The sequence below is a fragment of the Zonotrichia albicollis genome, chromosome 1 (assembly GCF_047830755.1).
Source record: "Zonotrichia albicollis isolate bZonAlb1 chromosome 1, bZonAlb1.hap1, whole genome shotgun sequence".
Classification (NCBI taxonomy): domain Eukaryota; kingdom Metazoa; phylum Chordata; class Aves; order Passeriformes; family Passerellidae; genus Zonotrichia; species Zonotrichia albicollis.
The window spans coordinates 120,443,973-120,456,002 of NC_133819.1; the positions used below are offsets into that span (position 1 = coordinate 120,443,973).

Below are 12,030 nucleotides of genomic sequence, written 5' to 3' on the forward strand. Positions count from 1 at the left end.
AGAAGCTGCAGTGCTCTGTCTTGAAGAGTGGTCTAAAACAGATGTCTAAGGCAGAATTATATCTCATTACCTTTTTTTCTAGGGCATGATTTGTGCCTGCAAACTGCAGTACTACAGCTGCTGAATATGCTTATAAATACTGTACTGTTGTGGAAGTACTTTCTTTCTTACTGAAAAATCATATTCTCTTTATTTAATAAATTTGGTTTACTTCCAGAATGCATTAGCTAATCATACCAATTAGCTGGAAACGGCACATCTAATTACCAGCCTTAGTTCCACTCTGTAAAGCATGAGGGGTTTTTTATTTTAAGTAGGTTATCTATTTTTTATAACACAGTATGCAGTGTCTTTACATTCAAATATATTTTCCTGTTTTGATAGCTTTATTTAAAGATAAAAGATCTGAACATTATCAATATTTCCATTCAACTCATTAACAGTATGGTGTTAAATTGCTCTCTGCTTGTTCTACAAACCTGTCCAGCAGGAGGAGAGAGAAGAATCCAAGGGACATATTTGAGATGGCCAGGCTTCGTCTGCAGGCTCCAGCTCGGAGACCTTCCTTGAAGGAGGCACCAGATCCTGTCAATATACAGAATATCTGGGAATTTAATGAACTTAAGTACAAAGGCAGGTAGATCTTGTTACTGATGAAGAAGGGTAGGAAAACATCTTTCTTCTCCTCCACCTTCCATTGCATGCAGGGTTTAAAGACAAAAATAAACATCAGGCTCTTCATGAGCTACTGGCCATGCAATGGACTTTGTGGGCAATATTTTGTGTGTGTGTGTGTGTATCTCTCTGTGGGGCTGTTCCTGCCATTCCATGGAATTCTTGGCCTCACAATGCTGTGTCATCACTCAGAGCACTGACCTGTCTTCTTGTCCCTGCTGCTTAAACTTCTTGTGCATTTGATATCATGGTGTTACTGAAAATAGACTGGGTTTTTTACCAACCAACAAATAATGTTTCTGTGTAACTTTCTGTTTATTCTTTACCAGAAAAGATTTATGTATTTTTAATATAGTAAAATTGTAAAATCATTGCTAAGTTGCTCATTCTCTTGGCTACTGACTCTATTTTCTAAAAAAATTTTTATGACTTAGATATTTCTTTAAAATGCTTTTCAGAAATGTTAATTTAGGGAATAAATGTAAATTTCATCTCTATGCTCTAGATCCTGAAACACGTATGGTCTTGAGGCACATGTATCCTGATCCTCCAAAAGATGACCAGACTCTAGAGATTCAACAGCAGGCACTGTTGAGGGAGCAGCAGAGGAAACTTGACAAAATGAGAATGAGGAGAGAAACAGAAGGTAAGGAGTGAATGCTCTGAGATAAACAAAAATCTTTGAAGTGATGTGGTTTGTATTTGGTAAGAATTAAAACCCACTAGCACTAGTTTTACATCTTTCAAGTGCACTGTCAGCACTGCAGTGTGAAACAGTAAAACACCAGAACACTGAAAGTCTATTGTAATCTAAACATAAAAATGACAGAGTTTGGGGGACTTTTGTGGTTTTGTGCTTAGTTTTGGGGTTTTTCATTTACTTGTGACTGTTTCTCTTTGGTTCCCTGAAAGTAATTTACTAGTGCTTCATACTTCAAAAATTCTAAAGAAAAAGTGGTTTTGCTACTGTTTATTGGAGAAAACTACAGAACTGTGAAACTCTTTTGCTGAACTGTGAAAAAAGTGTTAGCACATAAGCTCCATGGAACAATTCTTGAGTTCTAATAGCGGAAGTAGGATGGCTTTGAGCTGTGAATGGATTAAAATACAGCCAGTGTATCTTCAACTTGGTCTCCTTTTAATGGATGAATTTTTTTTTAATTTCCATTATCTTGGGTTGATTTATTTTAAAGTTTCAGAAACCATATAAACCAATTTGCATTATAGCCATAAAAAGCCTTTGCTTTAGAAACCACATGTGAGATACTGTAACTACTTGGAGGTTCGGGAAGGAAAATGTTGCTTGTATCACTAAATAGAGATGATCCTAAGATAGTAAACATTAGCAGCCTAACATGAAAAATGTTTTGGCTGCATATTGCAGAAGCAGTGAAAGTAGATGTAATATCCCTTTTTTTGGCTACAGTTAATTCCAAATGTAAGGTTCATTCAGGTATCTTTTACAAACAGTCATGAAAGAGCAGTATTTCCAGTTGTTTTAGAGAATATTTAAAATTATAATGAGAGTTGCTTAAAGCTATACAAATGAACTCAGTTTTGAGTGAAAGAATCAGATTTCTTGGAACAGTGTTTGCCTCTGTAATTCAGAGTGGTCTTACTAAATTTCTGAAGAGAAAGTAACTTTATTTCTGTGGTACTTAGCCTTTGCTAGCAGCCAGACTCCCAAGTGCTCTCTTGCTTATGTCTCCTCACTCCTGCCCTTTGGGGAAACAGGAAGAATAAAGCTTGTTGGCCAAGGTGCAGATGGGGAGATGGGTTAGCAGCTGCTGTTGTGGGCAAAACAGACCTGACTTGGGGAAAATTAACCTCATTACTGTAAGCCTAAATATTTGATGACTGACTTTGAGTAGCAGAAAATAAAAAGCATGAAGCCTGCACCTTTTCTGCCCCTTTCCTGTGCCCAGTTTCATTCCTTCATTCTCAGTGTCCCTGCTCCCCTGGTACCACCTGAGGTACCAAGCTACCTCTGTGATGCAGTGAGTGATGTCAGCCTTGGGAAGGGGCATTTTGGCCATTACACAGCAGTTTCTCTCTGCTGCTTCTGTATTCTTGCACCTTTCAATCTGCTCTACCTTAGTGTCCTGCAGGGGCTGCAGGGGAATCTCTGCTCTGGCACTTGAGCACTTCCTCCTCCTCCTCCTTCTCTGGCCTTGGTGCCTCCAGGGCTGCTTCTCACAGATCTGTCAGTCCTACTGCCATGCTCTGATTTGCTCTTGCTAAATTTGTTTGCAGAGGCATCACAAGCATGACAAACATGTTTCACTACTGTGTCCCACAGCAGCTCCATTATGGCAGCAGCTGTGCCCAGCACAAGGTGTCCCCTGGCATCTTCCCACAGCCCCCACCTTGCCACAGTCACCCATGGAATTGCTCTTCAGACTTTACTAGCCTTAGGTGAAAGTTGGGCATTAAACCAAACCAAGCACACATGGAAGAAAAATATTTACATTTTTGCATACTGCCTCAGAAAATCTGAGTGCCTCTTCTGGTCACTGGTGCTTTGAGGCTTTGAGCTGGTGCCAGACCTGTGAGATGAACAGCATTGATAGCAAGATGTGAAGGGTGACAGCTGTGTTCTGTTCAGTTCCCTGTTGAGTGTTAAAGATGATCCCTGTTCTGTCTTGGACAGATGAGCTGCTGTTCAAGCAATGTGGGCCATGTTGGATAATAGAACATCACACTTGAAAATAAGCACATCTGTGTCACATGCTGTGTTAATTATATGGTTGTGAGTATCTTTTAATGCCTAAATGGAATGTATAGGCTTGACTTCAGCCTTCCTCTTTATGAGATTGACTGAAATGCTGAAAAATAATTCACTGGCTTCAGCTGAGATCTCTCTGGAGCTTGGTTCTGCTTTTCTGCCATTAGAATATTTTTTAAGAGACCAGTCTGAGAAGGTTTTCATTTAATGTTTTCTGCAGAGATACCTCCACCATCTAAAAAGCAAATTTGCCTTTTCCATTAATTTCAAGCACATGGAGTCATTGAGACTTCTGCTAATGGATAATGTAGGCTTCCATGATGACATCCAAGGAAAGGATGTTCAGGTTAACTTACATTAATTAATAGACAGGCAGCTGATTTTTATAAGTATTTTCTACTGATGCTTCTAGAGGCTCCTTAAACAGCTTTTTCTCTCCTACTGCTTAACAACGTAATTTAACTTTATAGTCTGTCACTGAGTACCTAGCAAGAGAATTAGTTGCCATCTCTCTGTTTCCAGTTTATTTTCCTCAGAGACAAATTCATCACCTTCCTCTTGCTGAAAATAGTTGAGTGGTTTTATTGTCTGATTTAAGGCAGAAAGAAGATGAATTAAAGCAGTATGTACTTTTATACTGTGAGTGAAATAATGTGTTATGGGCTGTTGTGGCAAAGACTTACCTTCTTTCCCACACTGTGTGTAAGTGTTCTTTGCCTTACATGCTTTTAATCCAGTTTTCCCTCTAATATGTTTGTTTTTTTCTTTATGTGAAAGAGGAATATGTTGACTGTTAATGAAACTATAAACTGAGAAATCAGTGTTTTAAATATGCCAAGATTTTAAATTCTAGCTGTGTCCCCATAAAGGAGGCAGTGTTTGCAGGCTTGTGGATGATTGTTATCCCGGGGGATGTGAGGGGAAGCCCCAGGGGCAGGTTTGGTGCTGCACCCTGGAGCAGTGTGACAGGGCTGGGCTCTGACAGTGCTCTGGTGCTGCACAGAAGGGCAGCTACACACTGAATAAAGTGGTGTTTCTCCCATCTCTGCCTCAAAACCAATCTAATCAAATAATTTATTTGAAAATCTAAACTAAATAAGAAAAGTAACTTCAGTTCTGCTTCTTTGCATTTCCAGCATGCATTGGGTCATTGTTAGCACAACTTTCAGGATGGTTCTCTGTGCTCTCCAGAACTGAGATTTTTATCCTGAGATAAAAGCTTATATATTCTTATCGCTTTGCTCTGTGAAATGATCTCTGTCAGGATCAACTTCCCTTTGAAGGCTGGAAGTGTGGTGTGCTTAGCATGTTGAATGTACATTTGCTCTTGGGGCTTTCTGCAGTCCCTGCTGTGGTTGTTATTCCCTGCCAGGAGCCAAAACACAGATTAGAAGTAACAGACTACAGATTTCTGTTTGATTTCTCTGATTCTACTTAAATTTACATAAGGAAATTGGAATAATTATGGCATTCAAACATTTTAAAAACCCATTCCTTCAGCACAATTTATGTATATTTAAAGATGTAATGCATACTGATCTTCATTTTTTGCAATAATAAGCTGATGAAATATGTTTTGTTATTAACTATTTTTATGTCAACCCTGTCATTTTGTCTCTTGTCTATGTAGCTTTTGATGATCAAGAGGATTCTGCTTTGGACAGCTACCCACAAACCATGGGCCTGGTAAGAATAAAAGGTTTTTTATTGTATTACTTTTTCAAGTGTGAGAAATATAGTGTCTTTCACTGATTTGGAGAAAGGAATGGCAGTTAACAAGACAGCAAACTAATTTACTTCTTTTTCTGGTCCACACCAACAACAGCTTCTTTAAACTTGACATACAAGTTGCTTATAGAGATGGCCTGATTCTTTAACTCTCTTCCTTTCATATTCATTGGTGCTTATTTTATATTCATATGATGTTAGATTGCTGCTGGGGGTGAGAATTAGTGGAAAAAACCAAGCAGAAGCAGTTGCTCTGAATTCAGGTGGTTTAAGTGATCCATTTGCCAGTCAATAATTGCATCTGTTCTCAGATGGAATGTTTATTTTCTGACTTGGTGAAAAGAGCAAAATAAAGTGCTATCAAATTAGAATTATCCTGCACTAACCCCAAATACTGAATAACAGAGTTCAGTTGTATTTCATGGGAATGTGAAGCAGTGAAAAACAGGAGACTGTGCAACAGCAAGGACTTTAACCTTGAGGATTATACTGTAACTAAATGCAAAAATGAAACAGTTTTTATTTGAAAAAATAATCAGATTAATGCACTTTATAGTTGTAATTTAATGCCTGAAATTATCATTCAGAGCAATGCTTTGCAGTAAAAGATTTGTTTTCTCTTTTTCTGTTTCCTCTAATAGTTTCTACTGCTTTGATTTTAGAGTGGTTTTCAACATAAATTATTCCTCAGTAGGATTTCTGTAATAAATGGTTGCAACTGTGATGTGATCTATGAGTATTGGTCTTAGTGCTTGCTATTATGATGTAGAAATTTGTTATTTTAATGCTTTAATGTCAAAGATTCTATGTGGTGGGATAAGTTAAACATAAGAAATTATTCTTCATTTGGTCAATACTTCATACAAACCTTAAGTGCAAAGCTCACTTGGAGCACTGTCTGTTCTGAACCTTACACAGAGTGACACAGATCAATTTCTTGATGGAAATGTCTGTGTTACACAAATTACCACAACAGCTGTCATGTGTAGGCAATTTCAGCAAATGGGATTTATACTGAAAAGGAAAAAAAAAAAACAAACCCTAATGCTTAAAAAGAATATGAATTCTTAAAATATTTATTGGGTTTTTAGAACCACAAAGTCAGAATTAGTAGAACATTAACACTGTAGAGCTGTTCTTTGCTTTGCAGAAGTTTGGCAATTAATTTACATTAATTATCATTTGGCCCCAGAAATTTATTAAAGCCTCTGAATTTCCATTTTTTCTCTTTTTCTTTTGTAGTTCAGGAACAAATCTAATGAATTCCAGAAAAATTCCCTGTTGGAATCGGATAGTGCTTTTATTGGTGAGTTTCTACCTCCCCATAACTGTGTTGTGGGTGTACAGACATGTGGTTTAGTCTAAAGCTGTGTCTCTAAAATGATTATTATTGTTTTAAACATTGCAGTGTTGTAGCTGTGGTGATTGGTTTGAAGTATTAGGAAGTTATGTCTCCAAATTAAAATGAAGAGATTTATGAAATTTTACTGCAACAAAATTGTGTAGATGACACCTAAATTTAATTATGGTGCTCAGTTGCTCTTTACCACCTTGCGTCTTTTCATGAGAAAGCATCTTGCTCTGGGAGGCTTTCAAGAGGCTTTTTTTGACATCTTCCCAACTTTGGATAAGGAAAAGCCAATATTTATTCAGGAAATGTGTTACAGTGGTAGCACGGGCAATGCTTTTCTATTGTTCTGCTGCAAATAATTTATTGACAATCACAGCTTACAATTGCAGTCTGTCCACAGTGAAATACAAAAGTCTTAGACAGTCAGCAATTCTTTTCATGGTTACTCTTTTGATTTACAAGCATGCTTGATTTTAAGTATGATTATATGGGTATAAAATAGCAATTCATGCTAAATTAGTCACTTTTCTGCTGCTCATATTTTATTTCATTTCACTTGCAACATTACACTCATAGACATTGTCACTTATTCATCATCTGAAGCAGAAGATTTTCAGTTTTCTAAAGATTTTTGTATAGACTGCCTCATGTAATGTCTCTCTATTCAACCTTTATATGGGTGGATGTAAAAGGGCTCTTTTATTTCCAGTTACTAGAAAAACCCAACCAGCTCAGGCCTTTACATGTTATTTTCCACTTCAGTATCTTGAAATTTCTTACAGTCATCTATGGGAAATCATCTTGCAAGGTTTTTATTCTTTGCTGTAGGGGAGATGCAGTAGAGTCAAGCAGGTACTTTTTAATGAAACAGTGTTTTTGTAAACTGATTATTATTATCTCTGGCTTTGGTGAAAAGCAGAATTTTTCATTTGAAGTGTATTCAAGCCCATTCTGTTAATGTACAAGTCCTGGAGTACAGGGTAGAACGTGGCACAGGGTGAGGCTTTCAGCCTTGTTCACTGCGTTTGGTTCTCCCTGCAATACCTTCCTTCTCAGCTTAGGCATTACTGTGTGTTAGTGCAGCCCAGTGGTGAAAGGATGCCTCAGGAGAGCCCTCCAGTCCAGGCTGTAGCCAAATATCCCATCTCAGCCAGGACAGGCTCATGGAGAGGAACAAAGCATGCAGGGCACACATGCAGGGCTCTTCCAGCTTCCAGTGAGCTGTGGCTGATTGCATTTCATAAGCCTTTCACAGGTTGTTTTTCACCAACTGGAATTAGCATTTTTGAATCCCTGTTCACCATCAGCAGTATTGTGTGGATAAATATCCAACCTGTGCCTTCTGTGAGCTGTGTCCTTTCATCTGCTAGGAGGCTGCCAGCTCTGTAATGGAGTGTTCTTGGTTATTTCCTAAGGTTCATGGTATTTATAGTGCTCTAACCCTTTCTCTTCTTCTTCCCATCCACCTGGTACTTGCAGTTTAGTGAGGTGTTTGAGTTAACCTAACATATTTTTTATTCCCCTCAGTCCCTTTTTTCCTTTTCCCCCAGATCATTTATGGCTGATGCAAACCATGTTCTTCAATAGTGAGCTGTATTCATTAACTAAAAATATGTTATCCTTTGCATTGTTTGGGCTTTAGAAATAGCTACTAACATTCTGAATATTAATCTGGTCACTTCCATCCCTGAAATGAAAAATAAAAACTGTCATTCTCTCTGTGGGCTGCCTTCTCTGTGAGTTGTGCTGCTCACATTGTCTGAGGGTCCTTGGTGAAATACAGGGGGTTGTGGTCACAGTGTTTGCCATTTCCTAAGAGCAGTGCAACACTTCCCTCTGTTTTGCTTGAGGTTTTTTTTGGTTGGGTTTAAAATCCAACTCAGTTTTGACATCTGTTATGTCAGCATTACATATGAGTTTATCTCCTAGGGCTCTGAAATTTGAGGCAGTTAGAAATAAAGTGTTTGAGGCAGTTAGAAATAAATTAGTTTCTTGTTTCCTTTTTTTGCCTCATTGGAAACCCTAGAATCCATTAGTGTTAATGAAATGATTTAAAAGCATCTCTGTGAAGTAGGATCTGAATGATGGATGCTCACAGGAACAGGTAGCATCTGATACTGATGATACACTAATGGTACAAATAAATTCTTAAGCTTGCCCTTTGTTGTGACAAATTCACACTGTTAAACCATTTTTTATATTCCAAGCAATAGCACTGTTTTGAATATAGTGAAGTTCAGCTGGTCTTGTAGCTGGAATTCTGATACATATTTGTTAGCCTTACACCATTTCAAAATTATACTTTGATTTTTTTATTTGAAACATTAGTGATAAGAGCATGAGTACTGTTAGTGAAACTGGGGAGGAGAAAAGATGAGAGGAGAATAAAAAATGTATTTTTAGGGAAAAAAACAACTGACACTATAAAAGAATTTTAAAAAAGACTTCTTTTTATTATTCTGAACTTGTTTGATATCAATCAAATTTATTTTTCACACCTAAGTATGTCAATTTTCAATCAAAAGAACTGTTTAATTCTTATGTTTAGAATTGACATACATTTGTCCTTTAATTTTTTTTTTTAATTTTATGTGATGTACTGGACTAACCACTTTACCAAACCATGACTTTGTTGTCACAAAGAGTAGTTGATGGCGATGGAGTTGAGCAGAGTCCTTCCTTTTCCTGGGGCTGTTCCTGAGGATGCCAGAGGGGCTGCAGTAGGAAACAGAGCCCACTGTGTGCACCAAGCAGCAGCAAAGCCAGCAGCCAGCCCCAGGCTGGGGGTACTCTCCTGGAGGAAAAAACAGAAGCACTTGTTTGAAACAGTTTGTGTTTGATTTAACAGAGTCAGCAACAGAGGGGGAAATAGACAAGTGTGAAGCACAGACATGACCTTAGGGGTCATGTGTATTATAAAAAAAGATTAAACTCCTCCCACTGTGATGTGATACAAGTATGATCAAAAAGTGTAGTTATTTATTCTTGTATGAACAGAAGAATACATTTTCTGTTAGAAAAATGTAACATTTTGTTACATGAAAAGGCAGAGGTAAGACCAAGGATGTGTGATTAAGGCATAGATTTTGTTATCATATTCCATATAACACAGTGCATGTAATGTTATTATATATGTCATGTAGCATATTTATTTATGACTCTGATTTTCCAAGTGTTCTCTCTTTCAAGGAGAGGTGCTGTGCTCATTTGAGTACTCATTTACCTTAAAGGTCTGGGTAGAAACAAGATTTGTAATGAATACACTCCTGTGATGGAGTCACGTACAACATATTGGCTTGTTTCAAAACATAAATAGGTTGGAGCACTCTCTGGTATTTCAATTTGTTTGAAAATGATTTCACCTGTTTTTCCAGGTGCTAATGGGGAAATGTTTTCTGCCTTAGAAGAAGTGAATTTATTGCCACAGCATCCACTTTCTGCGAGGGAGAGGAGAAGACTGAAGCAGAGAGCTGTGGAGAGTGCTGGACACGTAAGAACTGACAGATGCAATGTCAGCCAGTTCCTGTGCTTCCACAGTGACTCCATGTCGTGGCTCCTGAGGGAGCACACATGCAGTTATTTGCCCTTTAAAAAGGGTGCTGTTGAACTGAAGGATGTGTGCATTTTTGGGTTCCCTGCAGGAGGAGGTTCCAGCAGGGCAGACCCCGTTGCTGCAGCCTGACAGCTTCTCCTTGCACTCGAACTTCAGCCTCGACGTGGAGCAGGGGAAAGGCAGGAACGAGGAGCGACTGCACGGACTGACTGAGCTCCAGCAGAAATCTCCTTCCTTGGGTATGCTCCCTGTAGCACAGATGATGCAGTGAACACTGAGTAATTACAATAATTAAAGGAACAAATAATAATAGGCTTCATGTAGCAGAACAGTGAGCAACCAGATCAAACACTGGGGTTATTTGTGGAGCTCTGTAGCTGGTACAAGGGCTTCCCCAGCACGCCTCAACACAACTGATCCGGACTAAGTTTAGAGGAGGAGAGTAGGAAAAGATTCTCATATTCCTGTCTGGTAGCCACTCCTGCTTGTCCTGTGAGCAGCAGGATGGGGATATCCAGCTGCACAGCTGCAATGGCAGTGGGAAGAAATGAAACTCCCGAGTGGTGAATGATGATGAGGTGCCTGTGTGAGTCTGTTGGCATTCCTGGGAGTCAGATGTCTGTGCTCCAACCAGCATGAAGATATGCCAGAGAGCTGTGTATGATGAAGTACTTCAGTTTGTAGATAATTTGATTTTCTAGTGGTTTGTTAATATGAATGATCATTTAGTATTTGAGTATGTGAGTATTTGATACTGATACCTCTTCCACTGCACACACACTTGAATTCATTCCAAGTTTCTTACATCAGGTGCTGGGAGTTGTCTTGGAGCATCTCCAAATGGTGGCTGCCTGATCTAGATCCCTTTGTGTATGAAGTACCAATCATGGCAACCATTAATGGCCTTTCATTTCTCACATGGATCGAGACCCAGTTCATACACTTTGTGCTAATGATTCTTTCATATGAGTCTGAAATCTCCCTTTTTTTTGGGAGGTAGTTGCTATGCTGTCTAGGCAATTACAGTATCAGTATCCTTTTTATAAACTTAGAGAGAGTACAGATGCTGGCAGTATTTTTGATTCTGTTGCTATGGGTACTCTTACAAGCACTTCATCCTTTTTTTTTTGTTTGTTTTAACCATCTCACTGTGGTTTTAAGTCACTAAAAATAAACCCAATTCATGCTAATTTTCTTCTATAATCTAAATAAACTCTTTACTAATTTTACTCCACCCAGATATATTTGCTATATGAACTACTACTACTTCAGTATCTTTATTGTATTTCACCTCTTCTATAATTTCACCTCCTGTCATATGCACTACACTTTTTATTTTGCTTGCCTTCTGTTTGTCACAGCCTCCAGAGCTTCAGCCTTTAGATAAATATAATTTTGATATGTGTGTATATATATTTATATGTCTGTATGTAGCTTGTTCTCGGGAGCACATGGGGACTTATCACTCATCCTTGGCATTTGTGCCTCTTGGAAAGGCAGCAATAGATCCTCTTGCTCAGCTGAGATGGTTCAGGCTGCACTGCTGCTTCCCTCCTGTTCCCTCCTTGGCTCAGGGATGTTACAGAACAAAGGAGTGAAGCCAAGTTTTTTTACTCCTTTTCCCTAACAGTATGAAATAACCTTTGTGGCATCCTCTTGCTTTCTGAGCAGCCAGGTCTGTCATTTCTCCTCTGCCTTCAGAGACACTGCTGAGAGAAAACAAATCTCTCAAATGTATAACTAAGGAACCTGGTTATCTTGCCTTGGAATGATCAGAGATGGCAATTCACAGGCTTTGATAAATTCAGAGCTGATCTGATTCAATAAGGAGGCTCTGTTCACAGCAGTTCACTTTCTGCTATGGGACTGATGTGGGAATCCTAAAGGCATCCTAGTATTGTTTTCTTGATTGGAAAATTTGACAAGAGGAGTCAGGCCCTCTCCATTTTTACTCGTCCAAAAAAATCCCCATCAGTGTAGACTTGGTGAATGTTTGGG

General features: G+C 38.6%; 1 protein-coding gene across 4 annotated transcripts in view; it reads left to right on the top strand.

Moving 5' to 3' along the window:
• The window catches only part of CSPP1 (centrosome and spindle pole associated protein 1), a 66,564-nt gene that overhangs the window by 46,924 nt on the left and 7,610 nt on the right, over positions 1-12,030 (top strand). For all 4 annotated transcript variants that reach the window (XM_014274132.3, XM_014274264.3, XM_014274315.3 and 1 more), the window contains 6 exons: positions 488-633; positions 1,181-1,321; positions 5,031-5,086; positions 6,371-6,434; positions 9,854-9,969; positions 10,121-10,271. In XM_014274132.3, the coding sequence (XP_014129607.2) occupies positions 488-633; positions 1,181-1,321; positions 5,031-5,086; positions 6,371-6,434; positions 9,854-9,969; positions 10,121-10,271 (674 nt within the window). The remainder of the gene's footprint in view (positions 1-487; positions 634-1,180; positions 1,322-5,030; positions 5,087-6,370; positions 6,435-9,853; positions 9,970-10,120; positions 10,272-12,030) is intronic.